General features: G+C 38.4%; 2 protein-coding genes across 2 annotated transcripts in view; one reads left to right on the top strand and one right to left on the bottom strand.

Annotated features, from left to right (window-relative positions):
* Positions 1-3,607, top strand: part of SRFBP1 (serum response factor binding protein 1) — an 84,245-nt gene extending 80,638 nt beyond the window's left edge. The window contains exons 6-8 of the mRNA XM_082335444.1: positions 930-1,665; positions 2,088-2,125; positions 2,841-3,607. Coding sequence (XP_082191570.1) covers positions 930-1,665; positions 2,088-2,125; positions 2,841-3,028 — 962 coding nt within the window. The 3' untranslated portion in view covers positions 3,029-3,607. The remainder of the gene's footprint in view (positions 1-929; positions 1,666-2,087; positions 2,126-2,840) is intronic.
* A 9,625-nt stretch (positions 3,608-13,232) lies between these two features.
* On the bottom strand, positions 13,233-21,241 carry LOX (lysyl oxidase; the record flags this gene model as incomplete). Its single annotated transcript, XM_082335822.1, has 6 exons — positions 13,233-13,352; positions 13,495-13,590; positions 16,037-16,193; positions 18,519-18,656; positions 19,938-20,046; positions 20,500-21,241. The coding sequence occupies 6 exons, from the start codon at positions 21,239-21,241 to the stop codon at positions 13,233-13,235; spliced, it is 1,362 nt and encodes a 453-aa protein (XP_082191948.1).
* Between the last annotated feature and the right edge of the window lie 143 nt (positions 21,242-21,384).

Here is a 21,384-nt window from a genome sequence, read left to right as displayed (position 1 = left end):
TTAACTTGTTTATAACTTCAGTAGCTTATCAGTGTGTTACCTTGTTCCTATATATTCCTGACATGAACAACCAGTATAAAAAGAAAAGTAAAAAACTGAAAAGCTTCTGTAATTACCTTAACTAGCTGCAGTGAAACAAGCATCACAAGCTTGTAGTCATTTATATTGGTTGAAATGGGGTTATATGTGACAGTATGCTATATGACATTTAAGATACAGGGAGTAGGACAAACAGGGCTCATAATGGGAACTCTAAAAATTGAATGGATGTAATGGAGTATCTCTAAATTAAATAGGACTGAACTGGCAATGAGCACAACAACATGCAGACACAAAGGTAAAAGGAGCATTACAACTGGCTTTCCAAAGGCAGCTAAAAGGTTTTGCAAATGACTTCCTTAAACTTCCCTGGAAACTGTTCCCAGAATCCTTAGGGAATATTTCCTTATTCTTTAGGTTATCTCCTGTTCCCTTTAAGCTCAAATTTTCCAACTAAAATTGATGTTAAAAAGGGTCAAGTCCTAGTAATAATGTCACAAAGTTACTTTGTTAATAACAGAGCATGTCAGATACCTATTTAATTATATCTGGGCAATTTACTATTTGTTTGCAGTTTTTACACACAAAGTAATGCCCTAAATTAACATGATTTATCAGCTGCAGATTATTTGCTGAAAGATAAGTTCACAGTTAAAGCCAAGTTTAACAGTGTATTCATTTGGTAATAATTTCTTTTCCTCACTTTTGTTGACGCCGTACTCTAAGGTATGTCTTACCCATTTGTTCAGTAGATGATTGATAAAGACATTCAAAATATGCTTACTCAATACAACATATTTAACTTGCAAAAATGTTTCATTATATTAAAATAACTTATGTAAATTCATGTGTAGCTGCAACAAAAGATTTTTCTTCTGCCCCTTGTATAGCTGCTGTACAGGCTTTTAAGGATGCAAGAAAGAACCCAGCCAAAGCCACACCTTCGAAGAAGGCTAAGTCAGAAGAACAGCCTAAATCAGCGCAACATTTCAATAGCAATTTGGATGACCAACCTTTTAAAGTAGCTCAAAAACAGCAAGGACGTGAACACAAAACAAAAATGAGTATGAAAACAGAAGCTAACCAGGTGGCTGAAGAACTGTGTGAATCTGAGCAGAAAACTGTGGAAGTGGAGAGAGCATATGCTCCAGAAGAATCTTCATTTCAGGCAGTAGAAATGCAAGCAGTCACTCAGAATAAAACAGGAAAGAAACTTGGCTATCAAAAAAGGAAAGAAAATATGAGTATGAGCAAATTACGTGCAGCAAAAGAAATAATTAATGATGATAGTGAGCAGGAACATCCTAATGAAGAGGAGTACTTTGATGATAGTACTGAAGAGAGGTTTTATAACCAGTCATCAGATTCTGACAGTGACAGCAATGATGATTTCTTCATTGGCAAAGTAAAAAGAAAGAAAAAGATAGCAGCAGTTACTGTTCATTCTTCAGTGAAAGAAAAGGATGGACTTCAGAAAAACGTAGTAAAGAAAGAAAAGAATACAGCGCCTGGGACAGCGCAGGATTTGATCATGGAAAAAGGAAAGCCACATGCAAAAGGAAGCAAGCTAGAATCAATGTTCTGCAGTTCTTTGTCTGCCTCTAATCAGAAATCTCAAAACAGAAGGTACCTTTTCCCCTTGTTATGTTCTCCATTCCCTCCCTCCTTCCCAGTAACAGAAATTGTTGTGATTTTTAGTAGCCCTTACCAAACAAGTAGAATTTCATCAAGTTACAGCTTAGAACATTTTCACATAAACTATGCTGCAGTCTTCTTGTGCTTTCTTGACACTTAGGTATTTTTCATATTCACATTAGCACTGACATATGCATAGGATTCCTAACTAGACTTGCATCCAAATTAAATCACTACTGAATACTTCTATTTTTACTTCTTTATTAACAAAGAGGAAACAATATCTAAGGAGTTTGTACATTATGCTTGAAAAGTCATTGCATGAGTGTTTTGGTGATGACAATTCTTTATTCACAGGTGTTTGTCATCTTACAAGTTTCTCAAAAAATCTTAAATTCTCTTTTTATTTTTAGAAATACTAAAGACCAGCCTCTCAAAAATGGAAGAACAGGTATGTATTACACTTAACCTGGTAAAGTTATAAGAGTAAAAACATCTTGAAATTTTGTTGCCTCTGCAGTCGAATCATGATAGGCTGTTTTTTGCTGCATTTCAATTTTGTGGCACATATTTTAACATTAGTTGTTAAAATGGTCAAATTGTTGAGCTTTCATTTTAATCTGTGGATATTGTTTGCTATTTCCTGTTTTTGAATATTATAAAATACTTCAAGTAGGATTTACACAGGAAAGTGCTTTTCCATCTGTCTTCATGTTGAGCAGTTAGTGTTACCTGTGCACAGGTAAAGGTGTCAGATTATGATATTTAACAAGTAGTTTAGTCCTTCAATATTTTATTCCATTTATAGTATATGGTTCCATTTTGGAATTTATTGTATCAAGGATATAATTTCAGTCATACTGAGTTACATTGTGTAATATCTTATTGGTTTGTTGTGAAGAAAAAAGTTGAGAATGTGCTGAATATTTGTCTACACAAATTTTGAATGTGGTCAGTAATAATAAATCTTAACTATCTGCAGTATAACAAGTGACAATTTATTTGGCTGCAAGATGAGGAAATCTTGCTGTGAACGTTCAGATGAATGTGTTCCCCATGGCTCATTAAGAAATTCTTGAAAGTATCTGCAATCTCTAGCTAGTTTTAGCATATTTTTATGAAGGTTCATGATGTAGTTAATGTTTTATTTTGTGCTTCTTGCACAGCTCTTCTTAAAAAGGAATCACAGCTCAAGAAGCAACCATTTGCAAAAGCTGCAGGTATTAAATGTGACAATAAGAAAGCATGTTTGGAGCAGCCTCTTCATCCATCATGGGAAGCAAGCAGGAGACGCCGGGAACAAATGTCTCAAATTACAGCATTCCAAGGGAAAAAGATTAAATTTGATGACTAGACTATATGTAAATTGAGATTTTAAAAAAAGATTCTTGCAGATTTGCATCCCGTGGTATTTTCTTACAAAGTATCAACTGCTGTTTGAACTTTTTTGTTATACTGTCCTTATCCTTTGCAACCTATAAAATAGCAGCTGCTAGAACTTACCATCTGTTAATAATGAAGATTGCTTCATTTATTCAATGTGCTGTCTGTTGATTAATATATGGTCATATGGTGTTGGTTCATAAGTCCCATTACATAGTGCCACCATTTACGAAATACACCCTAACATGAATGACTGTTTTTTAGGAACATCATTTGTGCCCTGTAGGAATAGTACAGATTATTTGGGGCTTTTTTTTGTGTGTAAAAATGTACTTTAAACTGTATGAGGACTTGGATTTCAAAAGAGAGGGAAAAATGCAAAATATTGAGGTGATAATCCTAGGACTATATTATCAAATACATCTCAACTGAGAAAAAAATAAGAGATTCTTAAATTTGAAGAGACTTCACAAATTCCTGAACGTATCGGGTAGCTGGAAAAGCTGATCAGCAGTATGCATGATATGAAAATTTCTGGAGAGCAATAAAATATTGGCCTGTTAAATGTGTGTCCTTTGATTATACTACCGATTTGAAGAACTGAAAGAGTGTCTTTAATACTATTGTCCTGGTGGATATATCTGGGTGCTCCAACATGTCTGTCTTGCGCTTTCTGAAAGAATGCTGAACAGCTGAAAGGTCTTTGTACACTAAGAAACATTTGACTTTTAAGTGCTATTCTGAGTTTGGATGTTCATTTGATGGGGATATGAGGTAAAATCTTCATTGTATTTTTCTTCAGGGGCTTTTCCTACTACTTAATTGAAACAAGTTCTGAACTTTAATTCATCTTTAACAGTGTTATTTAAATATAGTTATCTTTCATAATCTTGTATCTTTAATAATCAAATTAATTCAGAAACTTAGTAAATGACTGCAATGGGTGTAAGATAATACACTGTACAGTTCATGTAGCATTTTGTAACACCTAAGAATAGCCCTGCGTCAAACCGAAGGTCTGTTTAGCCTAATATCTTCAACAGTAGTCAAAAAGGGATGTTTTAAGCATAGGCATAGAGGAAGCACACAGTGATACATCATCCAATTTCCCATTTGTCAAGCTTCCAGTTTTATAGCTCAGGGACATCTTGTGATAGTGTAAGTTACTGTGTTTAATAATCCTCAGTGGATTTCTTTTCTGCAGATTTGTCTGCTCCTGAATCCCTGTAAACCTGTGGAATCTGTAATCACTTAAGGTGTAGAAGTCCTTCCTACGTATTACACTCTTACAAAAAACAATCTTTTTCTGTGTCTCAGCAATGAAGGCTAGCAGCCTCCTGGGCTGCAATAGAAAGAGTATTGCCAGCGGGATGAGGAAGGTGATCCTTGCCCTGTACTCAGCACTGGTGAGGCCACATCTGAAGTTCCGGGTCCAGTTCTAGGCTCCCCAGTACATGCGGGACAAGGACAGACTGGAATGAGTCCAGCAAAGGGTGACCAAGATGATTAAGGGCTTGAAGTATATGACTTATGAGTAGAGACTGAGAGAGCTGGGACTGTTCAGAAGAGAAGGCTCAGGGGGATCTTGTCAATGTGTATAAACACAGGGCTGGGGGGAGTGTAAAGAAAATCGAGCCAGATTCTCAGTACTATCAAGTGGCAGGATGAGAGACAATGGGCACAAATTGAAATACAAGAAATTCTGCTTAAACAAGACAAACCTTTTTCAATGTGAGAGTGACTGAGCACTGACACAGGTGCTCAAAAAGATTGTGGAGTCTTCATCCTTGGAAGTACTCAGAACCTGACTGGACACAGTCCTGGGTAACCATCTCAAGGTGACTCTGCTTAGACGGTGGGTTTGAACTAAATGATATCCAGAGGTCTCTTCCTACTTCATCTACTTCTTGTGATTTTGTGTACTTAGGACTGAATCAAGCAATGACTCCCTAACCATCAGCGGCTTCATAGGGGAGTTATTGAATGTGTCTAGAACGTGTAGTCACTGTGTAATACCTTAGTGTATTCCACTTGGGATGACATTAGAGTCAAATAGCAGGAACAACTTTAGGTTTTTTAATGTGGTGTTACTCTGTTGCTGGTATGGCCACCTCTCTATCCAGCAGACTTTGTATCTTAATATTTATAGCCCAGCAATTTCTGCCCGTCCTGTGTCAAGTTCTTGAAGGCTAAACATTCCAGTTAGTCCATTTTGTATTATCTAGACATGTCTTTGCCCCACTTGGTTAGGCTTTCTTTTCTGCATCCTAAACAAATGTCAGTATATGTGGTATTATTCCTGAATGGCATTGCCGTTCACAGGAATTAGAAATTCAAATAACCTTCCATTTCCCAGTGTTTTTTGTTGTTGTTATTTTCACTGTACCATATGGAACAACGTTTAAGGCCACAAGCAGCAAAATAAAACATGGAAACATGTTTACTCTGGTTTTGTAGGGAAGGATCATATTTTGTATAAAAATGCATGCATTTACCTGCTATATACAAACTCTTTTAAGTTTTCCAGATGCAAAGCCTAATCCTTAATGCTTTAAATAAATAAGTAAATAAATCCTAGCTGAATGCTATGCCAAACAAATGTTTGGTATGTGACTTCTCTGTTTCCAATAAAAGGCAAGAAAAATTTCTTTTGGTAGATGTCATCAGCTATAATACAGTTTTTCATGGACAGCTTATCTTTCTTTTAGCAGATGAGCACCCTATTTTAAGAGTTGAATCACATTAAAGACCAAAAAGTTAAATATTGCAAATAGTTTGGGGGGAAAAAAAAAAAAGACTCTTTAAGGAGCTTATGTTCTAAAGTGCTTTTTTGCATGTGCTTAGAGAGATCTAGGAGCATTGGTTTATCCTGGCATTTGAGCAAGTTTCTTACTCCATTTGTACAACTGTAATTTGTGGCCATAGAATTCTTCCTGAAGGAAGCCTGACTTATCAAAACATCTCTTTTTTTGTCTTCAAAAACACTTCTGAGCTCTTACTTTAAAGAAAAGAAAAAAGATAACATACACTGAACATGAATGAGAGAAGAGAGATAAGGTTACTGGCATTGCTTCATATTTTAATGAGTTACTACTACTTTTAGCTGGTGCTTAGTGACTCACCTGGACCACAGCCTTAATGCTCTATACAAACAAGTAGTGATGGTTGAGACTTGATAATATTATTTATGTGCAACTGGGCAATAAATGATAAACGCCATGAATTTGCCTGGAGGTTGTTGATAAAGTTCAGAACATTTTCTCCTCATTATAACAACATAACAATTTCCGTATATATGTGATTTTAATATAATGTGTATCTGTAACACTGTTTAGACAGAGACTTCTCACAAAGTACTACCAATTTATTTTTATAGTGATATGGAAAGTTATTTCTTTCTGTGATGATTAGATTTAAAAAACTTTGAGAACCATGCTTTCCAGTTCAGTACCATACCATAGAAGAAATGTTCTCAGTAAGAGTACATACTGTCAGATACTACTAGGTGCACAATTTTTTCACTTCACACTTACTGAAAAAACAATCTCAGATTTTTCAGTATCTTTTAAGAGAGTCAATATTAGTTTAAATGTGATTTTTTTTTTTAAAGAAAGACAGGTGTACTATTGACAGCACCAATGTGAAAGTTTCCAAACAGGCATAAATATTTCTCTCAACAGTTTTTGTGGACTGATTAGATCAGGAGAAAGAGGGCTTGAATGAAAATTCAGTTACAGCAAATTCAGTTACAGCAATACTTTCTTAACCGAAACATACCATTTTGCAGTACTAGGCAGGTGACCTAATGTGAAAATGAGATAGTAGAATAGCAGGTAGAAGACATTTGGAAGCTAGGAGATGCTTTCTTTTCAAGAAATTTGAATATACTTTCTGCAATAATTGTATGCATTTTTTACTGCATTTTTGTATTTGCATGGATTCTGATCCACACCAAGTTCGGCTCTCTAGGGACAACACTTGCAGGAATTCTCAGTTTGAAGCTCTTAGCTCTAATATGTAGTAGTATAGGAATAACTTTGTTAAAAAAAATTACAGAAACATCATCACAACATTGTTTATATCTGAAAAAATTCTACATTTATTTTATGAATTTTAAAAGATATTACATTGGTTTTGTCTCCACTTACTCAAAGACAGGAGTGTCTTTAGTTGATATTTGAGTGTTTGACAACCTCTTACTAGAGTGAATACTCCGAAGTTTTTAACCATCCTCTTCTGTATTAATCCCTCAGTGAAGGCACAAGAGATGCTTCACAATTCAGCCTATTTCATCAGTTTGGCATACAGATTGAAGAGGCAGCAGGACGTTGTGTTGTACTCAGAGAACGTAAATAACGAAGGATAAAAAGTTTTTGGAGTAACCGAGTTAAATATGTTAGTCAATTTTCTAGAGTACGTAGACTTTCTACCGTGGACTGCTCAGATGTTCTTTCCATTAAAGTAAAGGTTTTGGAACAGAAATTCTGAAAGTGGTTTCTAAGTTCCTGATCCTACAGAGACAGCCAATATGGTAAGGAAATCTTGTATGCAGATGAACCATACCTCATCCTCTTATGCCCTCACGTGTTAAGCCTTTGTGTAGTGCGAGAGGTAATTTATCATGCTTTGCAATTTTTTCTTTCGTGTTTCTAACTTGTGTCATTTTTTCTGAGACCATGTCAGCGTGACACAATCTTCCTCATTTTCATATAGATGTAACAACTTTACTTGAAGCTTTCTCATTGAGATCTGGCCTATACATTAAGCATAATACTTCGACAAGTAGAACGCTTGAAACATTTTATTCAAGTCATTTTCACATAAACTTGCAACCATAATACGGGCATGTAACACAAGAATATGAAAGTGCAATGAAGAATACAAAGCTAGTGCCTGAATATTATAAATTAGAGCTCTTCAGATAAAGATGAAAAGTTATTGAAATTAAGACTCTTGGAAGAAAAGTGAAGGAAATAATGAAAAACCTTCAAAAAAGTTGCAAAAACAAGTGGCATTTCACTGTATCTGTAGCATTTAGTTGCATAACAAAAACCTCCCAATAACATACTCTGGTTTTAATTCAAGTTAAAATCTTTCAGCACCTTTTAGGATTTGGAGAAAATGAAAATGCCTTATCGGCATAAATGTGAGACACAGGATAAACCACCATTCAATGTCTCACTTATGAAATTCACCCTGCTGGTTTTGAATGAGTAAACTGCAAACAATGCATGAATGACTATAGGAAGGTACATTTGGTGTTTGCACTCATTCGACACTGCATAGTAAACTTTGGAGCAGAGAGAAAATGAGTAGACTTATACTAACACAAAAACATCATCTACACAATATGTTGGTTCCATTGGTGACCAATCTGTCATTTCTGTTACACTTTTGTCTAGAAATATGCAAATATCAAATGTATTTCAGGATTAAAAAAAATATATAACAAACCCCTCCTGTAATGAGCCCAACATACAATATGCTCCTTATGTGCAATTTTTATCTAAAGATCTGAAATGTGGGAGGTAATTGCTTCACACACATTTTTACGATTTGGCTTTTCAAAGGAAACTTGAGACTGCAAGACAGCAAATTTGTACTAGAATTCTCACAAAATTTAAATCTGATTTTTCTCCCACTGAGACCAATGGCAAGATGCCTTTCAAAGATGATGGGAGTAAGCCCAATGTCTGGTAAAAAGGATTCCAAAATATAATTTGCTGTATAAAATAAGCTTTTATCAAAACAGTTTTTATAAATGTTTTTCAACAAAAATGCACGTAATCCCATAAATATATTCCAGTATGAAAAAAGTAAGTTAAGGTGTCTGGGTCAAAACTGCAGAGTCAAGATACTGAAAATACTGGTTGGCACTCCCCTATTTAGAATGACTTCTACACATGCTGTATAATAAACTCTTCTACTGCATTGTGATTTTCTGTAGTGAAACAGGGGAAGTTAACATCACATTCCTTCATTTTTTTTAATCCTAAAATCCCTTGTTTTTCTAAATAGACTGTTCATGTTATCTTAGGCAATTTTTGTGCTATTGTACATCACTGTCATGTTGCTTAACACACATTTCAAAACAAATACAATATTTTGCTACGGAAAAAAAAGCTACATTTTTGTAGCTACAATATCCCCAATATTCAAAGTTACGGCGTTCAACACCTTTCTGAACCAGGCCATTCCCACTGAAAGGACTAAGTCCAGTATTACAACTTGCTCCACCTACACAGATGCTCAAGGCCCTTTGGCTCCTTGCTGACTTCAGCGGAGTTCTGCAAGTAGTTTGGGTATAGACACGTGAGCAGGTTACTGCCTCGTAAGCCAAGGGATAAACTCAATTTCTGTGGCTGCTCTGTGTCCAGTTAGTGCTCTCTTATCCCACATTCAGCATCAGGCACAACGAGGTACGAGCACACAACCTCTTACCAGGAAGCAGCCCGTGCCCACAGCCTTGCTTCCATTACAGTAGCTTTTGTGTCCATTGCCCAAGCTGCTATCAGGACTTTCACCCCAATTTTGACCTAAGTCTATAGAAAGGCGAATGCACGTGCCTCCCTTAACACCTCTTAATCTTAAAAACTCTTTGGGCTGAGATTTCAGAAGCCTAGACTTTAAACAGACACTCATTTTTGCAGACACATGTAATAAATGGCTTTCTAATAAACGTAGTTTCCAAATTTTGCTTCTGTTTATTGCCCATACTGGTGACTGATTGCTAAAATGGATCTCTCAGCAAACAAAAAGGGACCCGCAGGTATAAATAGTATTCATTCTGCACCCACTCCCAATGTTGGGTAGTAATCACTGGGTTGCTGGTTCTTAGGTTCTTTTTAAGTATAAATACTAGTTGTGCAAATTTGTAACCAAGTTATGATTAAGGTGGCAATAACTTTATAATCGTGAAATAAGCTTAAGTATATGTAGTAAAGAACAAGCTGATCCTTAAAGGATATTGCAATTCATAAAACTTGCAAATTAAATCCATTGGGTTCTGTTGCATAAAATACTTCCAAACACTGCCTGAAGTATTCTCAATAGTGATAATAAAACCTCTCCATACTCCTCAGATTTTTTCATTTTTTAACGATACTGAATAGCACATGGATTTTTCAATTTTTTTTAAAAAAGATATTGAGCTTTCCATGTTTCATTAAGTTTTTTGAACTGCTAATTAAACTTAACCAATACCAATCAATACTTCTAGGTCCCTTTGTTTCAAAAGTAGATCCTTCATTTTACATGATCAGAAATCTTCTGAAAAAAACGCCAGATCCCCTTGTGATATGTTATTTCACAGTTTAAAAACAAAATCACAGCTACTGTAGCTTACAGCAGGGTTCACTGCAAAAGCAAAATAATTTGGGGATGGGAGGAGGAGTGGTGTACCCAGCACCAGTTAAGCAGTTCAGCAAAAACTTTAATTTGGGATGGAAGTTTTTCCCCTTAACAATGTTGTATTTGGTTCCTGAACAGCCTAAAGTAGGATGTTAAATACACTGACTTTTGTTCTCCCTCTATATATAGTATATTTTCAACTTCATTGTTTGAATACTGAGATATACATTTTTAAAGTCAAATACAGTACTTAAGGGGGAAGCAGGCAGTAGGCTTTTTCACGATAAAAATACTTTGTTAGAGATTCTGACCTACTTCTGTTTGTGGTGCCACCTGAGTTAATTGCCTGTATTATTTTGATGGTTAACCTGTTCAAGTTGGATGTTTTTCACAGATGACTACATCAAGGACTCATCATCATCTCCAAGAGCCCTTTTCTTGACAGGTATGTATTTTTATCCACATTAAGTTTGCAGAAGTCTTTTAAAAGCCCCACCTTGAAAAATCTCTTGAACATAGAAAGGTGGATAAGTTCTTTAATTCATTTCCACAGATGAAAGGTTTCTTTCAAAACCCCATCTGCTTTTTACTTAAGAAAATGGAAAAACTTCTAATGTATTAAAAATGTAAACATAACTTTTCTTGCAGGGGTATAACTGATATATATATAGATATGTATTTCTCTGCTATATGTTAATATTCCTTGAAAACTGAACATACTTTTCTCATTCATATCAACGTGTCCTGGCAAGTTTTATTTTAATGGTACTGTAGCATTACTCTTAAGCTGTTTTTCATTCTGGTATTTTCTGAGATAGCTGACATTAGTACTTTCTATTGCATTTTATTTAATTCATTTTACACAAATTTCTGCTACCTTTTAAAATAGTTCAACTCATTCACCAGTAATATTCCCACTGAAGTCTATTAATCACCTAAACTCCAAATTTTCAGGAGTTAAAAAATGCTCATGTTTTTATGAATGAGTTAGATTTTCAAAATTTAAAGTATCTGTGCATGAATCACCAGTTCCACACATTTCAATAGTAATAAAAGTAATGCCAATTTAAATGCTTAAAATCCAGTTACAGATTTGGTTGAGAAGCAGCTGAAGTGCTTCAAAATCACATAAGGTGTGTGGGTGTATGTGTGTATGTTCTGTAATTTTGTTTCTATAGTGTTTACATCCTATTGAAGTTTATATAATGATACTTCAGTTCAAAACATTTGACACCGTCTCATCCATTTTCTTGCATCTTTCTCAGTATCTGTCAAAAGAAAAGAAACAATGTTATGCAGATGACCAAGAGATACAAAAAGAGTATCTGCTAAATGCCCTTTTGTCAGGTTTGAAGGCGCAGGTCAACAAACAATAACAGAAATTTTGTTTCCTGACCCTGCATGAATATATTTACTTGGTAACATTTATGGAGGTAAGATGGGGAAACTAATAAAAGTGTGAAGCATGAATCTCCCTTCCACGTGAGCAGAAACAGCGTTCCTAGAAGTACCAATTAGTCCTGTTACAGAGAAATGCTTGAAAAGCTCCTGCCAGAGGTCTGCCAAAAATAATCACTCATGACCTGCAGGACACCTGTTGTTCTTTTTCCTCTGTTTCCTGCAAGTCTGACCACCACATAGTGAGAACAAATAGAGGATTTTACTGAAGCCATTTAACTTGTCACGTTTATGACCAAAGTGTGATTATAAATACATATCTCCACACTGACGTGAAAAAATGTTTCTCATTTTAGCCTCATTTAACTACTGGTTTCCTAATACAAAGTAAGGAATGAATAGTTTAAAGGCTAATTAAGCAACAGTCACATTAATTCAGTATGTTTGTTTCACTGATGCTTTTATAGCAGACTATACTTGTCATTTATTTTACTTCTCATTTACTGCTCTGGAATTTAACTCACATGAACCTCTATACAATGTTAATACTCACTTCTTACGCAATCCAAATGAAACCACTTGATAAATGTATCGTATGAGCAACTAATATATTATCCTGAGAACTGCTTACCTTGGTGTTACAGAAGACTGATTTTTGTGTGTGTGTTTCACAGATGCTAAGCTACAGTAGACCTACCGTGAGAACATTAATTAAATGAATTTGCCTTTTTGGAGGGGAAAAAAACCCAAAAGGTGTAACTGTGGCATTGTTTAAACTCTTAAAGAATTAAACTGCAAATGGAGTGTACCTGGAAGAACTGTTTCAGAGAGGATGGCTGCTGTGTCAGCAGCAGCAAAGTAACATACATGTGTGGGATTTTGCAGAATGTTTTAAGAGCTCTGCAACTGCTCAACAGTTCTGCGTGGATGCTATAAATGGGTATTGAATGAGTACAGAAAGGTTTTAAAGCAAATACAAAGGCGGCATGAGCCAGAGGTAGTTATCTAGCAGCCCAGACAGTAGCAGGGATTTTTAAAAGTGCTATATATCCTGACAGCACAATTGCAAGAGCAAAATTCTCACGTATGATTGTTTTTCAAGACTAAATAATTTTTAAAAATCGGTGCTAGCCTTACAGAAATAGTTTAATTACCAGAAGTCAGGATTTGAAAGCTATGCAGGTATCAACAGCGAAGCAACTGTTCCCATCATTCCTACCAAAAAAAGACCTTTGAAAAGTACCATCTGAATTTTTAATTAACATACTAGATCCTGAAACCCAAGAAACAATATCCTGAAGAAATTGATATCACTAGAACTAATGGTGGGAGTTATTTTTTCAATATAAAGTAAATCTCTATGCTCTATAAATCCGTCAACTTTAGTACTATGAATATAAAACAGTTGCAAAGACAAAGGAATGTACTTACGGTGAAATTGTACAGCCAGAGGCGTATGCATGGTGGCCTGTATAGCGTATATCGCAGCGTACTATATTGTTGGAGTAATCGGATTCAGGCACCAAATAGCTGGGGTTTACACTCACCTTAAGGGAAGAAAGCACAGTGTTGTCTAATTCCAGGTTGGAGTTGATAAATTACATTTAAAAGGACATATGCATATGATTTGCTTCTTTAAAAAACAACAACAAAAAAAAACCCAAACCTCCCCACTCAACACCCTTTTACCTTCAGAATGTAGTTTCCAGGTTTTACATCTGTAATATCAATCCACTGGCAATCTATATCAGCATTGTAAGTGTCATAGCAGCCAGGGCTCAGTCCCTTAAAAATGAAGTTAAGATGGATGTCAAAAACTCATTAGGAATATTAACATTCTAGACATTAGGGACACTCAGACTGAAGTTCACTTAACCATCATATTTCACTAAGAAAATTACCTCAGGAAATGAAGCTTATTTTTTCTTGGCATTTTATTTGAATATCTAAACTAGAACACGTAAGTCTAGCGTACCACTTTTATAGATGGCACTGTATAACTACTGCATAAGGAACACCTATTCTACTGATAGTTATTAATCTGTGAGAGACCTGTATTTTATCATCATTTGTTACAGTACTCCTTGTATGTAAATATTACTGATGTTATTACTCACTGTTCTTTACAAAAGGTGAGAATAAAATCAAAACTGACCAAAGACTGGACCTAAATATCTGTAAATCTCAGGTAAATAGCTCATGAGGTCCTTGAGTACAAAACCTGATCACTGTGTTGGAACCTGTCTCTACCATTAGCAATGATGCAACTTTTCACTATAGATGTACTCTGCCAAAGTGTCATCTTTGAGTGGTAAGAGTCTAGGGCCATTTTCACATTGAGTTTTGCACAGAAATGAGGTCTCTTCGGGCCAATAGTGACACAAGAATCTGAAAGAAGTGAAAACGTAGCCTTTCTTCCAGATAAATATTTTCAGAAAACTTATTTGTTGTTAGGAACATTACTAAGAATTTCCATATATGAATGTATTGGTGGTTCAAATCTGGTGTCTTTAACTGTGGCCAATACTGATTGCTCTAGGCAAAGCTGATCTGTTCTGGCGACACACAGGGTGCACAAAACCCAAGTCCTGCAGGAATTCCCTCTTGACCCAGCTGGTGATCAGCTCAGACTCTCGCATGTATGTGCCAAGTCTGAGGCTGGAGGAAAGTTTTACAGGCCAATTAGAAACCCCTGAAATATGGGCTTCCAGTGGAAACGCTGACACAGACATGATTCTAGTGACACAAATACTCCAGCTGTAAAATATGTATGTTGCTTAGTTAGATGTCATAGTCTACAGAAGGAGAAAAGATATTTATAAAACCTCTTCAAAGCCTTTATGTATTGCAGATCATTCATTATATTTAAAATTCAGATGTGGACACGTCAGCCAGTGAAGCATGGCTGTCATTTCTCTGTGATAAAATAACTACCTCCTAGATTAAAAACTGCAGAATAAGGGATACAAGTTTATGTATAAGTATGACCACACTGAGTTAAACCACAGATCCATCAAGCTCAGTGTCATGTCTCTGACAGTGGTCAGCAGCAGATGCTTGAGGAGAAAAGAACATAAGAAATGGAATGTGTAATGTCCTTTACCCAGGCAAATTCCTTCCACCAGGCATTTAACTGTATTTAAGACATGTGGTACCATCAGATTTTTGTGTTTAATAGCCTCCGTTACTTTTTCTAAATTTTTTTGAACCCATGTAGATATTTTTGATCTTTGCAACATCCTATGGGAAGGAATTCCGTACTTTATTCATGTGTCAAAAGAGCACTCCTCTCTGTTCTTCTAAAGCTGTTGTCTGACAGTTCTTTTGGATATCCTTAAATTATTGTACTGTGAGAAACAGTGAATATCAACAGTTTCCTCTTTCCATCCAGGACCACTCAAGATTTGGTATTACTTCTGGTTTTCCAAATGGAATAGTCTATGGAATCTCTTAGTGTGGTAGCCATAGTACACTGCTGATCATCCTTGTTCTCCTGGGGCTGGTTGGTTGGTTGGGTTTTTTTAGCTTTTCTGTAGCAGTTTTAAGAAGTGGTGACCAGAATTCCATGCAATATTCAAGGTAGGAGTCTATCGTGGATTTGTATAATATCATAATGGTACATTCCATTTTTTATCTACTCCTTTAATAAGCCCTAACACCTTGCTTTACATTTATATATGACCCATCATAATGATCACATGGCTGCCATTCTCTTTAAAAGCCTTCTATACATGCATAAAACTATGCTGTAAGTTTTCTGGGTTGGACTGCAAGCCGGTAACTGTAAGTATTAAGGGAATTCAGCACCTTGCAGCCTCATGCTCTGCAAGGGAGAAAATCCTGGCTATGAACTCTGGGACCAGCCAAGGACATCACCATGCAGTTTGTGGGGGATGAACAGTGGAAACGACTTCTTTACTGACTCTGTCTTGAGTTCCCTTTAGCTCGCTTGACCAGTCCTATAACCACAAGAACTTGTGGTGTGTTTTAATATAGTTCAGTTACCAGTGATGCTAGGCTAATGAGTGTCCCTGCATTTTGATGACACCCACATTTAGCAGCACCTGGGTAAATTATAAGTCTCCAAGTTGCTATCCTGGTCTCTATGATGGAGAATTTCAGAGCTAGTTAGGGCATCAGATAAGTTAGGGCATCAGATGATTGGTAGAAAAAATCCAAAGATAAATTAGAGGGGGAAAAGAAACTTGGTTTTCTCTGAACCAACTCTTACCTGCGTATGCGCTGTACATGCGTACCGTCTATAATATCCATAATCACAGGAGGTATCTTCAAGACAGAAACTTGCTTTGTGTCCCTCAGCAACTTTTCTGTGTGAGCTTGCATCCAACAAGTCATAGTGGCTGAATTCATCCATGCTGTGGTAGTGTCTGTTAAACCATAGATACATCATTAAAGATGGACCAGATCTTGTCAATAACATTTTAACATATTCCTATTTGATCTACCTCTTGTTAGATCTGGCCAAATTTTGTTTATTGCACAGAACTTGTGTGTTAGTATACTTTCCTACTACTGGCTATTCAATTAAGTTTTATTTTCATTACTCCAATTTTCAATGATGATAAAAACACCATCTTCTATAAATAAGTAATAGATTTTAATTTGTTAAGGGGAAAACTCCATAGCAGCACTGTTTTTCCAAAATTTCACATTTCAGCTCTTTTCCAATAACAATAGCAAGTATTAAGTAGTTCATATTTGAATTGTACATCTTATAACTGCCTTCAGCCAGAGTTTCACTAGGAATGCTTACCTTACATACTATAAATTCCAGGGAAGTTTGATACTTGCAACCAAAAACCCAACAATTTGCTTTCACATTTCAATAGCCCTCAATCAATGTAACACATTCATAACTTTAGTGAAAACAAAATCTACATAAAGAAATCAGCTTCTGCGTACTGGCAATGCAGATCATGTCCAATGTTAACAACTTTTGTAGTTAATACATAATCTAGTCTCTATTTCAAAAGTGTGTATGCTTTTGATCTGGGCACAGTGATGCATTTTTCTTGCTCTCACACAAAGTGAGTTCTAGATGTTACTGTGGACATGAACACCTATTATTCTTGTAATTTCACTTCTTCCAAACACGTGGAAAACGAAACTTATACTATCTACCTGTACTTTGTCTGCACAGCATTTGGCTGCTGTTACTTATGAATGCTTTCAGCTCAAGAGGTATATGAAAAAGATATAATTAAACAGAATTCAAATGTATCGTTAGAACAAAGAGGAGCGCACAAGTCTCACAAGCATGCATGTCAAGAACTCTAAAACCAGTCCACAGATGATGATGACTAACACTGAGGTCTGACAGCTAGCCAAACCAATTAGCAGTTATAGTTAATTTCCAAATAAGCTTGTTTCACTGTCATGGAAATGATCACGAGAAATGCATTTTTTTGTAGGCAATGTATTTTCTGTCCAAGAACTGAATCAGCATCAGAGACACTTTGCATCTGGATAGTGATAGCTGGGCTGTCATGGCAGAGTAAGAAACCACTTTTCTACAAATGGAAGATTTCAATTGCTCTCTATCCATTTCATCCATTTATCAACTTCATAAGCACCAGGGTTGGTTTTTTTTTTTTTTTTTTGTTGCTGGTAGTGTTTTTTTTTCAGGGGTGGTGGTTAACTAAAGCATTTATGGAGGCTTTTTTTGTTTGGTTTGATTTAGTTTCAGCTTTTTGGTCCTTACAAGATTTATAAACTAGTAATATCAGTCTTTTTTTGAAAGAATTTGTTCTAATGATATTTATTTCTCATTCAAAGCTTAAAACCTCTGAAGTTAGAGAGAAATATTCCGTTGACTCCAGGGGCCTTTAGATCAAGCCCACTTACATATTATTTTTTTTAACAGAATAAGATTAAGTTATCACTTATGTACCTGTAACAGTAGAATTGTATTTTAAGTAAGGTGGAAGGTAAGCTTTCTAGTATTTTATAATTGGTCCTGCTATGAAAGAGAGAAAATTGGAACAAACCTGCAAATTGTTGCATGTGAATTTTCTTAAAAGGTACAAGTTTGGAGTGTTACCTGCTCCCAAAGTGTTGAAAATGTTCTACTACTATTGCCTTGCCATGTTTCCAGCAATTTTGCTATTTCTAGAGCAATACTACTATGTGAAAGTATCATGATATGATAAGGATATTGATAATGGGATCAGTCAACTCAGTATCTTCTCTTTTCCACATTGACCAGACCATTCTTTGTGAAGTACTAACCCATGAAATTCACATCAAGAAGTATGGATCAATGTTTACAATGATGTATTATAGGGAACATGCTAGTAAATGTACATTTTAGGGTTTCCACAGTTATTTTAACATGATTGGGACTTTTATTTACTGGTTCCACTTATATGTAACTAACTGCACTATAACCTATGTAAAATATACTTAAAGGGAGAAGGTGCCACTGTCAAAACTGATTTGAGACTTGTATTTATAATGAATTTATACTTGTAACAGTTATATACTTATAGATAAGTTTCATATCCATTTTGGTTTCATGTGGCTATATAAAGAGTAATTACCACTACCATAAAATTAATCAGACAGTAAAAGGCTAAAGTTTCCCCATGGCTTCCCCCCCACTTCACTGCCGTTTTAGAAAATGTCACCTTATAAGTGATAATTTGTTAGTGAAAAAGATAATTAGAAGGTACCATACTGAGCATTTCACTCACTGGTGACAGCTGTGCCACTCCCATGAATAACGGGGTCTGCTGGGCAGAAAATCTGACGTGCCTTGATTTTTCACTCTTTGGGGGAATCTCAGGAGCACCCGATTGTCATAGTCTCTAACATCTGCTCGATAAGCTGAACTGTAATAATGCAAAAAAGAGCCATAAGTATATGCAAGAAACACTTTTAAAAAACCGTTATGTTATCTCAGAAGTAACTGATAGCATAGATCTTTTCAGCCCCCTTAAAGCTCATGGATTGGAGATACACAAGATTTCCATGTGGTGTGCTCAGAAGTGCCTGGTGTCAGACCAAGACCAGAGTAAGACTCAGATCTGCTTCTAATAATATAAACAGGAGTTTGTCCACTGACTCTGCCTCCATCTCTGAAGCAGATCACCGCTTAGCTGTAAAATTACTCTGGTACCAAAAATACAATTTCATTAGTTGCTGTAAACCAAAATAACTCACTGTATATGTAAGATCACACAACAGATGTTTGTTTCTATTGTAACAAAAATGAATAAATATATGCCTCAGCCTATATTTTCCCATTTCACATAGCTATTATCTACAGTCTTTTAAATACTGAAATATTTTAAACAATTGATAGCCAGCAAGAACATTTCAGTTAGTCTTCACTGTAAAGTTAACATAAAAAATACTACTTCTTATAACATGTTTTCTTTTTCCAGCAAGTGAAGAAAGAGCATGACTCTGGAAAGTCTGGCATCCATTAATGATGCTGGTAAATAAATAAATCTGCTTTGCATGATAAGGTATCAAACAAGTTAAAATGGTTAAAAAGAGCCACGTTGATTTCTTTCCAAACAAAACAGGAAAAATCTCTCTTTGCCAACTGGACAGGACCTAACTTCATAGCAAAGCTGTTATTTCAACCCATTAAAAGACTCTGAAACACTTTTCAGGGAGATTTTAGTCTTAAGAGACATTACAAGGCATAGGCCCAGAAACAATTGGCATGTTGTAATTTTAAGAGTAACTTGTGCTGGTTAAGAATTTTTATTTTTTTTTAAATGGAGCAGAATATTATCTGGTTGGATTAGAGGAGGGAGATGAAAATCACCGGATTCAAGTGGGTTTTTTAGGTGCCTCCATTTTGCAAAAGTTAGATATGATCAAATGAGCCGGTTAATAGAAATGTGCAATATAACTTTTCACAAAATGTAGGTTCTTCAAAGCATCTGTAGTCTGTCTCTCTAATATGGCGGTATTGTTTTCTGTTGTGCACACCCTACCATCTGCCACAGGCTTAGAAGAAGGTTACAGCCTGCCCTGTGTTTCCTCAGGCTCTCCAGCCTCACTTCTCTCCACTCTTCACCGTGTCCTCAGGTACTCTGCAGTGGGCGCGGGAGCACAAGAACCCACAGTGAACAGACAAAAGTCGGGGTGATGCCTACCTTGCCAGGCAGTTCTCCTCGGCAGCACATCTCAAGTTATACATGGACATCCTCTGGACATACGTGGACGCCTGGATGTAATAGGGATCCGGGACTAAGTCAGGGAGACCTGCAGTTCATCAAACCAACCACATAAGAGCAAGATCAACCCAGGACACGTCTGCAAATACTTGGCTTCCATCCCAACCGTTAGGAGCCGTCGTTTCGCTACGGACCCCGCTCTCCCTTTTGCGCAGGCCCTTCGGCTTTTCTCAAAGACCGCATCACAAGCACGGCGCCCGGACTCCCGCGGCGGGCTTCCCGCCGTGCCCGCCCCCGCAGCTCGCCCCCCGAGCCGCGGGGATTGCCGCCCACCCGGCTCCCCGCCGGCCGGGAGCCCTGCAAACGCCTGCCCGGTCCGGTTTTGGCCCGAGCGAGGGGCAGACAGGGCCGCCGACCCCCGCGCCGCATCCCGGCGGGACGCGCCGCGCTGGCACCGGCGTGCGCGGGAGCGAGCGGGGCGGCGCGGCGGGGCCGGCGCCGGCGGGAGGGAAGGGACGGGACGGGAAAGGAGGGCTCTTACCATACTGGAAGTAGCCGGTGCCATAGCCGGGTCTGTACCTGCTGCCCTGCCGGGGCCTCTCGTAGGTGTCGTAGTAGTTGTAATAGGGGTTGTCGTCCGTGTACTTGTAGGGGTTGTAGGGGTCGTCTCCTACCATGACATCTTCCCGCCCGGGTCTGAAGTTGCTGAGGGGCGGCAGGCCGCCGGCCCCCGTGCTGCTCCGGTTGCCGTCGGTCCCGGTGCCGCCGTCGGGGCTGGTGGGGGCGCTGGGTCGCGACGCCCCCGAGGAGGGGCTCCTAGCCGCCCCGGCGGCCGCGGGGGTGCTGGCCCCCTGGCTCCGCTGCCCGCCGGCGGCGCGACCCCCGGAGGGTGCCTGGTAGCCGGCCTGGAACCAGTGCCGTGCGCCGGAGCCCCCCCGGCTGCCGGCGGCGGGCTGGGGCTGCGCGGCGCCGGCGGTGGTGGCGGCGGCGGCTCGGGCGGCGGCTCCCCGCGGCAGCGTGCCGTTGTTCCGCAGCAGCAGGATGGGGCTGCCCGCCGCCTCCGCCGCCTGCCTGCGCCGGGGGGGCTGATACTGGGAGCCGAGGCTGAGGAGGCTGTACACCTGCCCGTTGTTCTCCCACTGGATCCGCTGCCTCCAGGCGGCGGGGGGCGGCGGGGGGTCGCGGCGCGGCGGCGGCTGCTGGCAGCCGGCGGGCCACAGGCAGCTCCAGTAGATGCACGCGTGGAGCTGGGCGAGCAGGAGCCCCGGCGGCGCGAAATGCATCTTCTTCTCTTTCCTGGGTGCCGGCGGGGGAGAGAAACGGGCGAAACCGGGAGGCGAGCGGACAGCGAGGAGCGCCTTCCTGCCCGGGGTGGGGCGGGGGGGTGTGGGGAGGCCGGGGGGTGCGGGCTGCGCCCCTGGAAGGG

The sequence above is a fragment of the Platalea leucorodia genome (assembly GCF_965183815.1).
Source record: "Platalea leucorodia genome assembly, chromosome: Z".
Lineage (NCBI taxonomy): Eukaryota > Metazoa > Chordata > Aves > Pelecaniformes > Threskiornithidae > Platalea > Platalea leucorodia.
Note: the sequence above shows the minus strand (reverse complement) of the source record. Positions and strands in the feature narration are given on the sequence as shown.